The following is a 19,117-nucleotide window of genomic DNA, read 5'->3' as shown; positions in this document are numbered from 1 at the left end:
CTCTTTTAAACCCTGTTATAGTCCTAGTCTTCACAACCTCCTCAGGTAAGGAGTTTGACAAGTTGACTGTGCCCTGCATGAAGAAGAACTTCCTTTTATTTGTTTTAAACCTGCTGCCTATTAATTTCATTTGGTGACCCCTAGTTCTTGTATTATGGGAATAAGTAAATAACTTTTCCTTATCCACTTTCTCCACATCACTCATCATATCCCCCCTTAGTCTCCTCTTTTCCAAGCTGAAAAGTCCTAGCCTCTTTAATCTCTCCTCATATGGGACCCTCTCCAAATCCCTAATAATTTTAGTTACCCTTTTCTGAACCTTTTCTAGTGCCAGTGTATCTTTTCTGAGATGAGGATTCATTAATAGTTGCATGGCAGTTTGAAGATATACAGCTATACCCAGAATGACACTAGAATGCTTGGCACCTAAGTAAATTCAAGGGGGTGGTGAAAGTAAGCACCAGGATGGAGAACTGGTCAGTAGCTCGGGAAAGATGGCATTTGAGCTGTGGTTTACAAAGACCCATCTGTTTAGTGAGGCTTATGATCAACCTTTGTAACCAGTGGTGGGCTTTTTGATTAACAAGCAGTGGGTTCTGGCAAGCTAGAATAAACATTTTATTAAAGTAAGGTCCCCAGAAGCCTCAGTGAGTGGGGCCAGTACATGTTCCTTAATAAAGATGGGACATGAAATCAGAAAGGCAGAATGACTTTTGGCTAGGGTGGCAAGAGGAAAGGTAAACCTCACCAGAGATGGTGTAGGGGAGGGGGAGAACTGGCAGAGCAGACACCACAAGGGGAAGGAGGAGGAGGAGACAGGAAATTAGAAATAGAGAAAGGGAGGCCAGCCAGCTCCAGAAATAATCAGTTCAAAGAGGAAAACGATGACCCAATATTAGATTTGCAGCACTTCAAGGCAGGGACCAATATCTTTAATCTAGAAGACACCTAATGTTCTGGTGCTGTGAAAAAAAAAAGCAGCATGGATACATTGATATTCTATCATGGGTAACATTTGCGTATGTTAACGGTATGACTTTGTCCCCTAAAAATGGGATGGCATTTAAAAAAAAAATACCCCAGGCTGCCACCATTATACAACCCACCGTAACTTCAGACTGAAGGGGCACAACATCAGCCTGCAACATTAACATAGCAGAAGTGTTGGAATGCATCCGCAGTACGGAGTCAGTGAGGGTCACAGGGGTCAGTTCAGATTTTGCCTCAGCCCTATATTTTCTTGTTCACACAGGGTTATGTCAAGTATTTGCTGTTATTCAAATGTAATATTTCAGAATTGCAATTTCTCTGTTGTACCTTTTTTAGGTGTGTGTATGTCTATGTATTTCCAATATGTATTTGAGGAAATCCTCTTTCGTTACACACCCACATCCATACAGCTGTATGGAACTTGGTTTTTAAAAAAGTGATGCTGGTTCTGAGTCACAGGAGCACATTAAGAGCCTCTTGAATTCTACATACAAACCAAAAGCCACATACTAAGCTTTGGAACATAGGAATCTCCAGACTGCATCAGACCAGTGGTCCATCCAGTCCATGTTCTATCTGTCACTGTTGGCCAAGACCAGATGCATCAGAAAAAGGCTCAGGAAAACTCCCTGTGAAACAAGGGTTAAACATGGAAAGTCTCTTCCCAATCCCATCAGTTAGAGGGTGGATTATGTCCTGGAGTTTGAGGTTCAGATCCCTATCAAAACCTCTGGTTTGTGGGGTGGGGTTTTTTTGTTTGTTTGTTTGTTTTTAAAGCCTTAAGATTCTAATTTCACTCCTGGGTTGAGACAATGATAGTCAATTTTCCTTTTGAGAATTGTTACCTCACGAAAAATTGGTTTTATTTGTTAAGCACCAACAACGTGCTTAACCCTGTACAAGCCAGACTCTGGTCTGAAGAGCTCACAACTTAACAAACAGGAAGAGGAAGCATAACAGGATCTTCAACCCTAGAGGCACTAACGGCACCATTATAAGTAGAGCTGGGTGAATAACTGATTTTTCAGAGTGGTGGCTGCTCAATCAAATCAAATTAATAATAAAAAAAAAAGTTTAGTTCAGGTTGAACTGAATCTGAAATTGTTATTTCACTGAAAATTCTGGTCTGTTCCTGAGCAGAGATTCGAACCTGTGTCTACCATATTCCAGGTGCATACCCTAACCACTGGGCCGAAGCTTAAAAAACAGAGGGCAGCAGCACCAACACCTCCTCTGGTCATTTTGTGAATGACAAACTGTACGTCAAATCTGCAAATAATTAGGAGTCAACCAAAAGTGCATTTTTCAGCAAATAATCTATTTGCCCAGGGTGAATTATAAGATCTGTGGTCTCTTCATTGTTAGCAATTCTTGTACACAGCCAGCAACTGCCTGGAGTTTTGTGAGGGTTTATTTGGGGGGGGGGGCGCAGTCTGAGGAGGAGGATTTTTCTTCAGTCAGTGAGACTATAACAACCTTACATGGTGTACATGACATGTCCTTACTGTGTGAAGTCTCATTAAATAATGAAATAAGCATCTAGCTAGTAAGTAACAAGACCGAGCATACAGTAATAATGCATATGACACATACGTGTTGCAAGGCCCAAGGCCAGTGCTCCTAGTCCTTCTGAAGTTTATGGACAGCTCATTTCAGCTGCATGTTGTGAAGTGAGTCATTGCTATTCTATAATGCCTGGACTTCCACACAGATGTTTAATGACACTGGAGTACACAGATCCAACCTCCATGGAAAAGATTCCCTCTAGCTGAAATCCTAGTTTGAACATTTGGCAAGGCAATGCAACTGCATTGGGGTGGGGGAGGTTCATTTCACAGTGAAGTTTTGCTGCAGGTAAATTCCACTGTAAATCTCTTCCTTGAATTGAAGTAATCTAGGGTTAAAGGATCTGTATAGGGACAGAAGGAGAGGTTCTTCCTTATTCTGTCATACACAGACCTAATACGTGCCTAACCTCCCCCAAAGACAGTCTCTTAGGCCCTGATCCTGCAACTTGCTGCACACAGACATACCTGGGTGCCCATGCAGAGCCCCAGTGATGTCAATGGAATTCAGCCAGGTGCAACAAAATACAGGCACATCTTTCACTGGCTGACTTATTAAGCAGATTAAGTGAGGGGATCTGGGAAGCCGGTCTTTTGAGAGAGTTCACATTTCATGAACATTTCTTCTCACTCTCTCCCCATCCCCTATGGTTCCCCTGACACCTATGAACCCATACAATATTCCAACGGCACCCCTCACAGCATACAAAAAGCATGGCCCAGTGGTTAGAACACCAGCCTGGGAGACCCAGGTTCAACTTCCTGCTCCATCACTGGCTTCCTGTGCATCACTAAGTTTCTCTGCCTCTGTTCCGCATCTATAAAAGGGGGAACCTACCCTACCTCACATGGAGGTTTTGTGAGGCTAAACACGCTAAAGATTTTACACAGTGTAGTTGTAACCATGTTCATCCCAGGATACTAGAGTGAGAAGGTGGGTGAGGTAACATCTTGAAATGTGTTTACATTTTCTCTATACATCTGAAGAAGTGGGCCATAGTCCACGAAAGCTTATGCTCTAATAAATTGTTAGTCTTTAAGGTACCACAAGACTCATCCTTGTTTTTACATTTGCTAAAAAGACATTTACCTTTTCCCTAACTGGTGTTCTTCGAGATGTGTTGCTCATGTCTATTCCACAATAGATGTGCGTGCTCGCCATGTGCACCGGTGCCAGAAGTTTTTCCCCTAGCAGTACCCATAGAGGAGTGCCCCTAGCGACCCCTAGATTGGCGCCTCCATGGTGCAGTATAAGGGGTGCTGCACTCTCCCCCTGCCCTCAGTTCCTTCTTGCCAGACAACTCTGACAGGGAAAGGAGGGCGAGATGTGGAATGGACATGAGCAACACATCTCGAAGAACACCAGTTACGGAAAAGATAACCGTCTTTTCTTCTTGGGGTGATTGCTCATGTGTATTCCACAATAGGTGATTCCAAGCTGTATCTACTGGAGGTGGGTAGGAGTTCACAAACTCTCAGGATGGAGCACAGCCCTGCCGAACCCAGCGTCTTCCCTGGTCTGGGAGACAATCGCATAATGTGAAGTGAATGTGTGAACTGAAGACCATGTGGCAGCCCTGCAAATGTCCTGAATGGGGACATGGGCTAAAAAGGCAGCTGACGAGGCTTGCGCTCTAGTTAAGTGTGCCCTCACAATTGACAGTGGAGGGATTCCCACCAGGTCATAACAGGTACGGCTGCATGAGGTGATCCAGCTGGAGAGCTACTGAGTGGAGATCGGCCGATCTCTCATGCGCTCGGCCAAGGCGATGAACAGTTGCGAAGACTTCCTGAATGGCTTAGTCCACTCCAGGTAAAAGGCCAGAGCCCATCTGACATCCAGACTGTGGAGGCAACGCTCCTCACTGAACGCATGGGGCTTGGGGCAGAGGACCAGCAGGAAAATGTCCTGACCCATGTGGTAGCCGGAGACCATCTTTAGGAGGAATGAAGGATGTGGGCAGAGCTGGACCTTATCCTTATGAAACACCCTGTACAGGGGCTCGGAGGTCAGTGCCCTGAGACCCATCTAGTGGACGTGATAGCCACCAGGAAGGCTACCTTCCACGAGAGATGCGACCAGGAGCATGTAGCTAATGGCTCAAAGGAGGGACCCGTCCACCATGCCAGCACCAAGTTCAGGTCCCACTGTGGGACTAGGGGCCTAACGTACGGGAAGAGACAATCCAATCCCTTAAGGAATTGGCAAGTCATAGTATGGGAGAACACTGTGTGCCCGGCCAAGTGCACCTTGACAGACGAGGGCGCCAGGCCTTGGGGTCCAAGGTGAAGGAGATAGTCTAAAATGAGCTGGATCAGGGCAGCCACAGGGGAAAATGCCCTGCTCAGGCATCCATCGGGAAAACTGAGACCACTTAGTCAAGTAGGCTCGATGCATGGAGGGTCACCTGCTTTTCAAGAGGATGCGCTGAACCCCTTCCGAGCACGTCCTTTCCTCCCGGTCTAACCATTGAATAGCCATGCCGTGAAGTGGAGTGCTGCTAGGCTGGGGTGGAGGAGGCGGCCCTGGTCCTGGGAGAGCAGGTCTGGGCAGGACGGCAACAGTCACGGTGGGGCAACCGCCAGGCTCATAAGAGTCCCATACCAATGCTGCCTGGGCCATGCCAGGGCAATCAGGAAGACCTGGACCCTGTTTGTCTTTATCTTTTCCAAGACCTTGCCAATCAGCAGGATCGGGGAGAAGGCATCGAGAAGCTGGCCTGACCAGGACAGGAGGAAGGCATCGGAGATAGCACCCATTCCCAGCCCCCCGCAGAGGAGACCGGGGACACTGGTAGTTCTGCTGAGTCGCGAACAGGTCCACCTGGGGAGTTCCTCACTCTTGGAAAAGTCTGTGCACCACCTCAGGGTGTAGAGACCACTCATGCTGAGAGGAGAAGTCTCGGCTCAGGCGATCTGCCTGCGAGTTCTGGGTGCCTGGTCGATAGTAGGCCTGTAGGCAAATGTCATGGGCTACATGGAAGTCCCATAGCCTGAGGATTTCCTGGCAGAGGAGCAGGCCCTGCCTTGCCTGTTGATGTAAAACATCGAGGCCATGTTGTCTGTGAGAACCCTGATCACTCTGCCCTCCAGGTGAGAGTGGAAGGCCACGCACGCCAGCCGGACCACCCTGAGTTCCTCGATCCTATTGATCCACTGCTAAAGGACACCCCCACCCTCCCCGCATCCCCAGCCTAAAGGGAACCTGACGGGGACACCAAGCAGAGAACCCTGGACAGTGCCCACTGCTCCTCAAAGGCGTCAAGGAAGCCAGCGGACGCCGCCCAGAGGAACTCTGCCCGGATGCGTGAGCAGATGGCGGATCGGAAATAGGCCCTACAGTCACAGGAGACCCCATCGGCCAACCTCCTCTCTCTGGTTTTATAGATGGCCGTTTTAGCCAGGGCCAGGAGGTCCCGTGGCTTTGTGGGGCCGTGGATGGGGAGTGCGTAGATAAGGAGATGAGGGGAGAAGTGCAGCCAGAAGCTTAACAAAATATTTGTGAGGAGTGGAACAGGGGCTGCAACCTGGCGCACTCCAAGTAAACATTTGCCAGGGTCTCCCTCATGCCACAGAAGGGGCATGTGTCTGGGATGGGGGTAAACCATGCCAAGTACATGCCTGTGCTCACGGCCCCATGAAGGAGCCGCCAACTGATATCCCAGTCAGGCCTCAAGACCAGGGCAGAGTATAGGCTGGCCCACCGGGGCTCCTCACCCTCTAGAGGTGGCAGGAGGTCCTGCCACTTTGTGTTGGGGCGGGACACGAGGGTGAGGAAGTGAAGGGTGTGGAGCATGAGCATGTATAGGTGTTTCCTTGGTGCGGTTTGGAAACGAACCACGTGCAAGTTGTGCAGCCGGCTCACGGTGAAGGGGCAGAGGGGAGGGAGGCGGTTGGGTCCACGGGGCAGGGGCCCGATTAAAACGTCTGGAGGGCCTGGGGTGGAGGGTGGGCGGGGCGTGCCCTCTCACAGGACCCGGTCGAGGTAGGCAAAGCTGCCCTCACCTCCTGAAGTATCCGCTGGGGAGTATGAGGCCCGGAGAGCCCCACGTGCTGAGCATGCGTCAGGAGATCCAGCCAGTCTCCCCCGTCGTAGTCTCCAGGAGGTCTCCGACTCTGGTGACTTCTGCCAGAACCAACCTCTGGCACACCGAGGGGGACTCGGCCACCTGCACATGTGTAGCAGGGGCTCCGCGAGGAGATCTGCTTCCTCGGTGGCCGCCACGGACCTGGTCGTGCGCAGACCACAGACCTTGGGGTATAGAGCCCACGTGGGGAATGTTCAGACCCAAGTCCGATGCGTCAGACACCAGCTCCAGCAACGGGCCCTTGCCCCTGAAGGGGACCCCGTGGAGCATGCTCCCTGGGGAGGACCACCATTGTAGGGAGGCGATCACCGGCTTGGGCACAGTGAGGACCTTGTCCATCCTGTGTCTGGCCTGGGAGAACACCGAGGACAGCCAGAGCTGGAGAGGCCTCATCCTAAGTCTGGTGTGGCGAACCACCTAAGTACACACTGACATGTGACCCAGGAGCTGGAGACACGCTCTGGCTGTCGTCATAGGAAACTTTGACTGTGTCGATGAGCCCTTTCAGGGTCTTGAATCTGTCTGGTGGGAGGGAGGCCCTGGACGATGTCATGTCCAGGACTGCCCCGATAAAACTCTATGCACTGTACCGGGACTAACGTGGACTTGGTGTCATTCAACAACAGGCTCAGGGTGGCGCATGTGGACAGGAGGAGCACCGCATGATCACGCACCTCCAACACGGGAGCTGCCCTTCTTGACCAGCCAGTCGGCCGGATAGGGGAAGATCTGGACCCCACGGTGCCTGAGGTAGGCCACCACCACCGACATACATTTCGTGAATACCCTGGGAGCAGTGGCAGACCAAACGGGAGAACCGTAAATTGGTAGTGCTCCTGCCCAACATGAAACGGAGGAAGCGCCTGTGCCCCTTGAATACATGAACGTGGAAGTACGTGACCTGCAGATCGAGGGCGGTGTACCAGTTCCCAGGATCAAGGGAGGGGATGATGGAGGCCAGAGAGACCACGCAAAACTTGAGCTTTACCATATACTGGTTCAGGCCTCGCAGATCCAGAATGGGCCCAAGCCCCACTTTGGCCTTCGGGATAAGGAATAGCGGAAGTAGTACCCATTGCCTTTGAACTCCGCTGGCACCACTCCTAAGCCAAGGATCTGCCCCACCTCCTGCTCTAGCAGGGCCTCGTAAGAGGGGTCCCAGGAGGGATGGGGGTAGAGGTAAACTGGAGGATGTAGCCCCAGGAGATGGTGTTGAGGACCCAACAATCTGAAGTCAGCCACAACCACTCCAGGAGAAAAGCACACAACCGGTTGGAGAAGGGAAGCTTTATTGTGGGTGGATCCCTGGTGTGAACTGGTAGGTCATCCCCGGGCATCCGGTCAAAACCCTGCCTGTTTACCCTTGGAGGACCCAGGCTGGGGGCAAACCGAGACTGCTTCTGTGGGTGTTTCTCTTATAGTCCTGTGACTTTTTATAAAGGGGGCTTTTATTTACAGTGAGTGGCCTGGGTGGGAGCCTTAAACTTGGGCCTAGCCTGAGCTGGGACATAGAGGCCAAGTGTCTTAAGCGTAGTACAGGAATCTTTCAGGCCATGTCTGTCTGTTCCGCAAACAGGGACTTGCCATCGAACAGGAGGTCCTGCAAGGAAGTCTATGCCTCCCTGGACAGCCCAGACACCCTTCTCATGGACACTGCGGAGGCCATGAACCTTGCAGCTGTTTCCACAGCATCTGACACTGCCTGCAGGGTTGCCCTGGCAGCCTTTGTACCCTCCTCCTCCAGAGCTTTGAACTCCTTCCTGTCATGCTCCTGGAGAGAGTCCTCGAATTTGGGGAGAGAGCCCCACACATTCAACTCATACCGACCCAGGAGAGCTTGATAGTTCGCCACCCTTAACTGGAAACTCGAGGACAAATAAACCTCTCCCCCAAATAAATCCAACCTCCTTGAGTCTTTATTTTCAGAGTAGGGGCTGGTTGGTCCTGCCTCTCCCTGTGGTTGACCAACTCAACCATGGGGGAGTTGGGAGCAGGGTGGGTGTACAGGTATTCATGCTGCCTGGCGGGCACAAAGTACTTCTGTTCTGCCCTCTTAGAGATTGGGGGGGGGGGGGGAAGGACCAAGGAAGCCAGGTTTGCCACAAGGCATTTGAAATTTTTGCCACCCCTTCGTGGAGTGGAAGAGCCACCCTGCTGAGGCAGATAGGACATTGAAGAGGGAGTCCCAGGGTTCCTCCACCTCCTCGGCCTGAAGGTTGAGGTTTGATGCCACCCTTTTCAATGGTTCCTAGTGGGCCTAAGAGTCCTCCTGGGGAACAGAAGGAGGAGGGGCCATAATCACCTCATCAGGAGAGGGTGAGGATGCAGGCAGGGTATTCTGCATACCCACCAGTACCAGAGGTCCCACCACTTGGTCACCCTCCAGGCATGGAACCGAAAATGCATGTCTCACTGACGCCTTTCTGGGAGGCCGGGAAAGAGAGGCCGATGGTCATTCCGAGGCTCCGGCCACCAAGCGAGCCCCCACCACGGGGCCCATTGGTACCAAGGTGCCGGCCAAGGAGCCTGGTGCCACTCCACCTGCTGTGGCACCAGCGGAGCAGGCTGTTCAGCCTGACTAGCCTGTCCCATCAACTGATGACTATGAAGGGAGGCCGGGCTGGTGTATGACCTGCTGCTGTCCCTGAACTGGGAGGAGCGGTGGCGTTGGGAACGGTGCTGACCACGAGATCATGATCCCGACGTGGAGGAATGGTACCGCAGGTAGCAGCTGCTCTGTGATCGGCTCCGGCAGGTGGATCCGCGCCAGCAATCGACACCCGGGACTGCGGGAGCAGTGCCAAGGTGGGGTCCTGGAGCGAGATTGTTATGGGTGTCGACGCCATTCCCATTCTTCAACAGGTTACGGTAGCCTCTCGGAGACAAAAAGGCCTCTGGTGCCATCTGTCTCTCTCGATGGGGCTTTGTGAGGTCTGCGGTCCCTCGAGGCAGAGCGGTGCCTAGATCCGCCGTCAGTCGGAACCCAGCTAGACAACCTGGTGGGGGTCGACGGTGACCGATGTGGACTATGCACTGGGCGGTCGCTGAGTGGCGAATGGCATAGGGAACATTCCGTCGACCACGAACGGTACCAACCAGGAGGCGACTGTGGCGATCCAAGTGGTGGCTTGTCTCTGGACCAGGGAGCCAATGGTGGCGGTGCCCCTGGTACCAGCAGGGACATAACGCCCCGGGCCGCTTGCAGGGTCTCCGGCATGGAGGCTACCTGCACATCCAGGGAATCCAGCACCGACTGGGCTGGGCTACTCTGCTCGACCTGAGTCAGAGGCCTGGAGGCCGACAGGGACCGAGAACTGCCCAATATGGGTCTAGTCTCTCCCCCCGTCTTGCTCCAGTGCCTCGGCTAAGACCTCTTCTTAGCCTTTTTGACGTGCACTGCGGACAGGGAGTGGTGCCAACTGGTGGAAGGCACCGAAGAGTCACTGCGCACCGACGCTGCGGTACTCGGTGCCGACTCAGAGTGGCGCACCAGAGTCGGCATCAACGCCGACTCCATCAGAATGTCTCTGAGCCAGATGTCCTTTTCTTTCTTGCTCCGAGGCTTGAAAGATCTGCAAATCTTGCAGCGATTGCGGAGATGGGTTTCCCCCAGACAGCGTAAACAGTCCATGTGCGGGTCACTCACCTGCATCGGCTGCCTGCAAGTGTTGCACGACTTAAAGCCTGGGGCATGCCCCGAACTGGGCGCACTAAACTAAACTAATACTAATCCAAACTACTTCAACTACAGGTACTATTACGAACAAATAAGAGTTCTAGAGGAAAGCCGCAGACAAGCTGGAGCAGAGCAGTTCCGGTGCACCTTCACAGGTGGCAAGAAGGAACTGAGGGTGGGGGGGGAAGGTGCAGCGCCATATACCACGCCACGGAGGCACCACTCCAGGGGTCGCCAGGGGGCTCTCCTCTACGGGTACTGGCAGGGGAAAAAACTTCTGGCATCGGTGCAAGTGGCAAGCATGCACACCTATTATGGAATACACATGAGCAATCACTCAAAGAAGAACAATCTGTTCCACCTTGTATTTAGCGGTGACACTCCGAGTTAGTTTCCCAGACCTGAAGAGCAGCTCTGGGTAGGCTTGAAAACTTGTCGCTCACCAACAGAAGTTGGTCCAATAAAAGATATTACCTCACCCACATTGCCTCACAATCTTTACTGTGAGAGACATTCAGTTACTATGGTAATGGTGGCCACTTAAGTACTTAAGGTAAATAGATGGATCACTTAAGATTCACGCCTTGGCCACGTAGGGGGAGAGATAAGGTGACTAATGAGTCATCCTCTGCAGTCAGATGGAGGCACCGCTGGGGGGAGTTAGGACTCAACTAATAGAGGTGTCAGGTCAAGTCTATTTTTATACTATTTAAACAGCGCTTGAGCCAATATTTGAGTGATCTGTATTGACAGAGATGTGCTCCCCATGTGAGTCCACTTCAGAAACTGGGTGAGGGATTGTCTATTGTAGACAGAGAGACCAGACAAAATCCAAAGTGAAAAATTATATAAAATGGGGGTAACTAACTAGATTTGCTGAAAATGTATGATGCAGACGAAAACACTTTTCTCTGAACCAATGAGCAGAGTGTGGATTTGTCATATTAACAACAACAGGTTTATTAAAAGCGAGGGAGTTTGGAAGTCTGCTTTTTTAGCTTGCAACTGATTGAGGAGAGGTAGTCCAGGGGTTAGGGCACTAGTCTGGGTTCAATTCTCTTCTCCACCACAGACTTCTTATGTGACAAGTCACTTAGCCTCTCTAGGTATATCTATACTGCACACTAAGCCTGGGCTCTGACAAGTTTGAGCGCAATCCTCCCTTCCATTTACACATAAAATAAATGCCCAAGTCCTGCTGTGACTCTGGTCCAAGCCCTGTCCAGTTTGGAAATAGGTCAAGCTGCAGACCCGAGTCAGAAGATCTGCATAGTGCAGTATGGACGTGCTAGCCAGATTTATAATGCTGAGTAAATAGTGAGCACAAGAAACCCTCAGGAAGTCTGCAAACCCTTTGTAATTTTTAAGATTAAAGGGAACATTTTCATAAGTGCCTAATTCCCATTTTCAAACAACTTATGTGCTGTGGGATTTGGGAGTCTAAGTCACTTTGGGTATAATTTTCACAAGTGCCTAAGCCACTATTCTGGCCCTGCTTACAGTATAGGCCCTGCGGCGGGGCAGAAGAAGGCTGTGTGAGTGTCCATCCATGCATTATAACTAGAGTGAGAGTGACAGAAATATTCAGATTTTTTTATGGTAGCCTGCACTTTGGGGTTGAGAGTTCAGAATTTGGTTGGGAGAAGCCCTGGGCTCAGAGATGTGCTTTTCGCTGTGCCTGGGAAAGTCTGCCCAGATTTGGATGAGTTGTAAGCCACGAAAAATTGTCATTTGTGAAAATCTGGTCAAGTTTTTAAAAAACTTGACAGTCTCAGGAAATATTCCACCTTCTACAATGCTGCACTCACAGCTTTAGGTGTTCTACATCTGTGGAGAAAAACCAAACCATAAGCACCAAGCGGAGCGCTCATAACTGAGGCATTCAAAACTAGTGGAGACTAGAAAATTTTGTCCTCAGTTTCCCCATCGATAAAATGCTATTAATGATATTCCCTCTCTCACCAGGGCAGTAGGAAAACAAACTCATTACTGGTGAGGTTCTCAGATATTTTGATAATGAGAACAATAAGAAGGCACACACAGAAATAAAAAATTCCATATTTAGTGATTTTGGTAAAAAAAGACTTGTTCCCTATCTCAATAGAGTTTCAAGTTTGAACTGAAAACCAAGTATACAGAGTTTTTGCTGTTGGCAACTGTGACATTCAGTGTCATCTCCCAAGGACCATTCCCAAAGTCAACACTGACTGTGCCTAAAAACATTTTGCAACACTCCAGCATTTTGAAGGAAGAAAATTTTTCTGAGGTCACTTCAGCATCTCTGAAGCAATTTTTTCCCTTACAAATGCCGAACACATATGGAGTTTTCAGAGATTATCCAAAATAGCATGTGTTAGAATCATAAAGGAAAAGGTCATTTATACTAAACAGAGCTGGAGGAACAGCCTTCCCCAAGCCCTCATTTGCAGGCTGGCCTGACCTTACCTTGTCACAGAAGACTTTAATCTGGCAGTAGGCCCTGTGGATGGGTTTGTTACTCCTGTTATTGTAGCTGTAGGTGTCAATCTGAATGTTCAAGGGCAGCCCTTTAACTCCTTTCTGAGAGGAGAAATCTGTGCTGAGGCAGTTTACAGAAATAAAAACCTGCAAAAGAAGGAAAAAGCTTCCATCAGCAGCGATTAATACATTTTCAGTGTTTGCTTTAGCCAGCCATACTGAGTCACAATGTAACGACTCCACTTGGGTTGGCTGTAGGATTTGAATCCTAGACCTTCAGAACTAAAACGGTGAGTTTCTACCACACAAGCTAAATGACTATTCACATGAATCAGTGGACCAGCCACTAATGGGGGTACAAAGACTCATCCTCCTAGTGTGGATTACAGCAACAAATATCAAACCTCATGCAGACTCTAGTTAACGTCTGAAGATTTTTATGTCCTGAGAAATATTTTGCCTATTGTAATCCTTTTCTAGAGGGCAGAAATCCCTTTCAGGCCCCATTTTCACTGGCCAAAATAACAGTGTTTAAAAAGCTTACTTAAAACAGGAGTCAGACAGGCTTGCAGCAAGCACAATAGAAATCAGTTTGGACAATAGCAAAACCATGTTAGCTCCATGATTAAATTCTACTCTTGAAACTGATGAGTTTTTAAATATGTTTATTTAATACAGGTCGCAATCCAGCAAAGACCTCAGGGCATACTTAACTTTAAGCATGCAAGCAATCCCATTGACTGCAGTGGGATTACTTATGGGTCTTAAAGTTAAGCACATGCTTAAATCTTTATGGGATCAGGGTCGTGAATATTTCCCAGCAGTGTTCCTTTTTCTGAGCGCTAGCAGGATGTTGGGAAGTAGAATATGAATCCATTTTCATTGTTCAAACTAAATGAAAAAGTTAATGGAAAAAGTAATTTTTTTAAAAATAATTTCAGTTTCAAAATGTAAGATCTTAGTAGTAGCAGAGGAAGGGAATTTTCTAGTTGTCCTATTTAGAGGCACACTGAAGTAGTACTTCCCCAAAAAGATGCATCTATTCAAATGCCAGGTTCTTATACACGGGTAGTGCTCATTATCATGAGGGGTTAGAAGCAGCAGAAACCAAAGACAACGAATTACCAGCAAGTTATGGATCAAGATCAGCCAAAGCATTAGAATGGATTCCTCTCTGCTTCCTTTCAAGGATAAAAGATAAGAATCCCTTCCCATCCCCTAAAGAAAGCAAGGATTTCAGAGCCAGAGGCCACAGCAAGTACCTTAACCAAGACTTTGAAAAATATTCCTCCAACGTCTAACTGCAAGTTTGTTTTGCTTATAATAAACAAACTGAAATTCTAAATATCAGTAGTGAGTGAGGGACCCCTGCTGGTATTTGACTGGTACTACAATTTGCCAAGTTAAGTTTTCAACAGCTTACACAAAGTTTAAAAAATAAAGGTGTTTTTATGCAGCATTGTTGTCATAGGTTGAAACATGTTTTACAAGTATTATAAAAAGGGGGGAAGCTAGTAAGTATTACAGGTGAGAGACAAGTTATTCCGGTTTCCAAGGTTTTTTTTTTTTTTTTATAAGAATACTGTCTGCAGCACTGAGAAGGTAGCTTAAGAAGGAGCATATCTGCACTAGATGAGGTTTCCTGATTAAATTGTTATTAAAGTTTGATTTTCAAAAATGCACATGCAATTAATATGAACAACTGCATGTACAATTAAGAAGCACAGCCAACGCGACTGTATGAGTCAGGAGAGTTTCATGCAAATGGCCAGTTATGAAGGTAGCTATTGGCATGCACCTTTACTAGAGTATTGCATTATCACTGTCATTAAAACTACACAAATCAGTGTAGTTTTACGAATCAGTCCCTTAATGTCTGTTTGGTTGCCCACAATCTTTGAGAAAAGATCTAGCCTTAAACATATGAACTGTTCACACATTTTTCAATAAATATTTATGAATCACTATGGCAGCAACTAGCCCCACTTTTGAGAATTTTGTAAGAACGAACCAACTACTGCTACCTGACATTTTAGGCTGTGCACTGAAGGGATTTTGCATGGAACAAACAGCTAAAGCCCTATGATCTTGTCAGATTGATTCTATACACTTTTGTGCAATATTCTAAAGCAACAATGCTTCAAGTCTTTGATTTAAAGGAGGCAAATATGTAGCTAAATACCATTAGAGTATTGCTGAAAAATAGTATTATGAGTTTTAAAAGCAAATTGCCTACAATAAATTGACCAGAATGGTTTGCCAAGTTGTAAGCCACTCACTCCTCCCTGATCCCCTACAAGATGGTGTGGGCATATCATAAATAGCTCAATATTGGCTGTGTTAAGAGTTAGTGCAATGCAGATCTAGGGCCTGCTCATGCAGTTTGTATGAGTAGAATGCTCTGACTTCAAACAGATGTTTTGTGTGAGTAAAGACTGCAGGATTGGAACACCTGAGAGAGCATTTTGCATTGCATAAGGGAGCGAGTGGAGGACTTCGAGGAGTTTCCTCTGTTTTGGATTTTTATAATGGATAATGTTGCCTTATGAGCAGAAGTGTTATTTCTAATTAGTACCGTACTGACTTTTAGTGGTTGCATGTATATAGCTTAGCCTGACCATAATAAATGTTTATTTGTGTATGTCCCTTGTGTCTGTATCGCTGTAATGAAGTAGGAATCTTTAAGAGAAAGCAAGGACTGTTTTCCTCAAGAACACATGTGCAGATACAGCCATTATGACTGGTTTAACAGAGTCTTTCAAAAAAATCTATGATTTAGTATTATACCTCTAAGCTTCAAAGGGGAAGGGGGGGAGGGAGGAGAGAGAATCTTTAAACTAGATAGGCATCAATTCCTTAGTCCTTGGAGCCATTTCTCTTTGGTTGGGAGGTCTTGGCATTTTCAAACACTAGGTCTCTCTTTACAGCTTTCTTTGCATTTGCTGGGGGTGGGAGTGGGGAGAGAGGTTTATGTAAATTCTAATCTACTGACCATGCAGAGCATCCTCAGAACTGAAGTCAGAAGTTTCTGTCTATATGCTAGACATGTACTACACTGATGGACTTCAAAATACATATCCCCTATTTAATCCACTAGTTCCATGTGAATTTGCAATTATTCATCTACCAGGTGACAAGGATTTTTGTTTCATTTGACAATAGCCTTCATTTGATTAGGTCTGGCTTTAAAGGCTGAATCTATTTCTAGGACAGAAATCATTATTCAATCTTCTGCATTCTAGAAGAAGAGAGGCCTAAACCCCAGTCTTTTCTCTCTACCCCTTTTGGATACAATAGGAACCAGTCTAAACTTGTCCACATGCAGAAACTCAGCTTAATTCAACATGATGCGCCCAAACCTAGTGAGAGAGTTTCACCCTTTCTAGTCGTCTGATGCCAAACAGATTGCTTTAAAATCCCACCTGAATGGCGTCTATAGCTGTGTTCTTGGGAACAGTTTTTCCAGTGAAGCGTAAACTTGATTTCTTTCAGTCACTTTGTTTAGGACAGATCTGAATCAAGTTCTTAAAGAAACAAGGGTGAGTGACTGACCCAGCTACATCCCCACCCCAACATTTTCAGAAGAAAAATGTAACCACAAAAGTCACTCAGCATCTTTAGCCTGTTCAGCAAGATTCCTCTTCAGCTGTCCAACCTATTTTTTTCTAAGGGCAGTTCCGCATTCTTGGCTATATTAAGATTTGCTTGTTACTTTTCAAAAACATTTTCATTTTCATTTTACCACCCAGGATTCAGCTTTAAAAAGAGACGACACTTAAAACACACAGTATCGTCAGTCCCAAATGTTCAAAACCCATGGGGCAGGCCCAGGGGCGGCTCTAGAAAATAGGCTGCCCCAGGCAGCGCGGTGTGCTGCGCCGCCCTTCCTCGGTCCCGCGGCGGGTCCCCTCTTCCCGCGGCTCCGGTTGAGCTCCCGCGGCAGGTCCACCGGAGCCCCGGGACGAGCGGACCTGCCGCAGGCATGACTGCGGGAGCTCCACCGGAGCCGCGGGAACAGCGGACCTCCCGCGGGCACGGCTGCGGACGGTTCGCGGGTCCGGCGGCTCCGCTTGAGCTGCCGCAGTCATGCCTGCGGGAGGTCCACCGGCCCAGCCTGCCGCCCCCTAGATTTGGCCGCCCTAGGCAGCAGCTTGGTTTGCTGGTGCCTAGAGCCGCCCCTGGGCAGGCCCCAAAAAGTCAATGGCCTGGCTTAAAAAGAATGAGATTGTTACTGAAGAAAGACATATTTGGGGTTATTTTTGCCTTCTTGTTTTGAAATTTTAGGTTATACCCGAATCACATTTTTAAGCTTGTCTCTGCAACCAAGAGGTCCAGAAACTTACTTTTATTTTTACAGGAAAGCTGAAATTCCCTCCTAATCACACAGCTCCTGGAGCTGGGAATTTGAGGGGGGAAAAATACAAAATATTGCAAGAACTGAGAGTGTGTTGGCAATACTGCATATACAATTTAGTATCAGGGAAGATGCATGCCTTAACTTTTACTTCACACTTCTATAGTCCTTTCCATCAGAGACTCTCAAAAAACGTTACCAACAGTAATTCATGCCCCTCTGACGTCTGTAAGTAGGATTCCTATTTTACAGAGCGGAAAAGTGAAGCAACAAGATTAAAGCAACTTCTCCAAAGGTCACAGAGGAAGCCTGTGACAGAGCAGAGCAGAGAATCCAGATCATGACTCTCAGGCTGTGCTTTAACCACAAGACCATCTCATATCTCAAGGAAACCTAGTGTACACCTACCTTGAAATCTACAAGAAACTAATTAATTTTAATAAGTGCAGGGATCTTTTAAAAAAAATTAAGAGAAATCAAGTCAGAATATCTGTGATGTGCCCTCAAGAAAGAGGAGCAGTTGCAGCCAAAAACTTTTTCACACAGCCACTTTTACTAACAAGACCTGCCTTTCAAACAAGCCAGGGAAAAAAAAAAAAAAGTATAATTAAAGCACAATCAAAGCACTGCAGAAGCTTCCCGGTCACTGAGTTGAAGGATGGCTTCTTAATGAAGTCCTGTGTGCCCAAATCCCTTCTCTTCAGTTTATCTTGGCACCACACACATGATTCCCGCAATTTAATTTAGTCAGAAGCCTAAATAGTGGAGTTTTCAAATGAAGGTAAATTATGTTCACTGTATGCATAATAATAATAAAAACCAGGAATCACTGAAAAGCAACGAACAAAATGGGTTTGGAGATATTTATGCTTCCAGATCAGAGCCCGATTCAGTGTGGCAATCAATTCCTATGCTCCCAATATTCACTGTGGTTTTCTTTTTTGAAATACTGCAGGCAAATCAAATCCTATTAATTTCCATTCATGCTACATTATTCTTGTACCCAGAGGAGTAAGACATGATCCAACAATTCAAAGTCACATTAGGTACTTTTTTTATAGTCAGCATTCAGATAAAGTTCCAATTCTTTTCTAATATACCTGAAGGCAAAGTGCCTATAGTTTTTGATAGAAGGTTCTGCAGCCTCATTTGCATCTCTTCAGCTACATGCAAGTTTAAGCTTCCATAGGTTCCAAGCCCAGAAAAGACCACTATGATCATCTAGTCTGACCCTCTGTACAACACAGGCCATAGAACTTCTCTATAATAATTCCCGAAGCGTATCTTTTAGGGAAAAAAAATCCAATCATTGATAAAGAATCCACCACAATCCTTAATAAGTTGTTCCAATGGCTAATTACGTCGACTGTTAAAAATGTATGTCTTATTTCCAGTCTGAATGCATCTAGCTTTAACTTCCAGCCACTGGATCGTGTAATACTTTTCTCCAGTCACATCCTGGAGACCAACCGGACTTCCACCCTCACCACCCCAAACTCCTGCACTGCCCGTTATCAAATATTTGTTCCTCATGGAGGTACTTGTATAGACTAATCAAATCACCACTCAACCCTCTCTTTAAGTTACTGTACCAAAGTCTTCATTAGCTCTACATGCGGAGGGCATGTTAACCAACTTACTGTGCACATGTAACATACTTATTTCCCAACGGAATTTCCTCATATTTATCAGATGTGAATGGTCTTCATTGAAGACTGGCTCCTTGGCAAGTACGAGGTTTTCAGTTTAGCAGTTCTGACTTACCAAAGTTCAAAAATAAGTACTGGAACCATTTCCTTAAGGTTACTCTCTCTCTGATATGTCAGCCAATTTTAAGTTTGCCTTAGAGCCAACAGACATCTAGAGATCATTTAAGCCCAGTGTGTATTTAATTCATGGAATCACATACACTGAACAGGACCACCAAATTTCCACTTCATAGAATCATAGACTATCAGGGTTGGAAGGGACCTCAGGAGGTCATCTA

At 47.2% G+C, this 19,117-nt stretch overlaps 1 protein-coding gene across 6 annotated transcripts in view; it reads right to left on the bottom strand.

The window, feature by feature from the left end:
- The window catches only part of GRHL1 (grainyhead like transcription factor 1), an 86,811-nt gene that overhangs the window by 24,998 nt on the left and 42,696 nt on the right, over positions 1-19,117 (bottom strand). For all 6 annotated transcript variants that reach the window (XM_039530309.1, XM_039530305.1, XM_039530304.1 and 3 more), the window contains one exon: positions 12,765-12,923. In XM_039530309.1, coding sequence (XP_039386243.1) covers positions 12,765-12,923 — 159 coding nt within the window. The remainder of the gene's footprint in view (positions 1-12,764; positions 12,924-19,117) is intronic.

The sequence above is a fragment of the Mauremys reevesii genome, linkage group 3 (genome assembly GCF_016161935.1).
Source record: "Mauremys reevesii isolate NIE-2019 linkage group 3, ASM1616193v1, whole genome shotgun sequence".
NCBI lineage: Eukaryota > Metazoa > Chordata > Testudines > Geoemydidae > Mauremys > Mauremys reevesii.
Note: the sequence above shows the minus strand (reverse complement) of the source record. Positions and strands in the feature narration are given on the sequence as shown.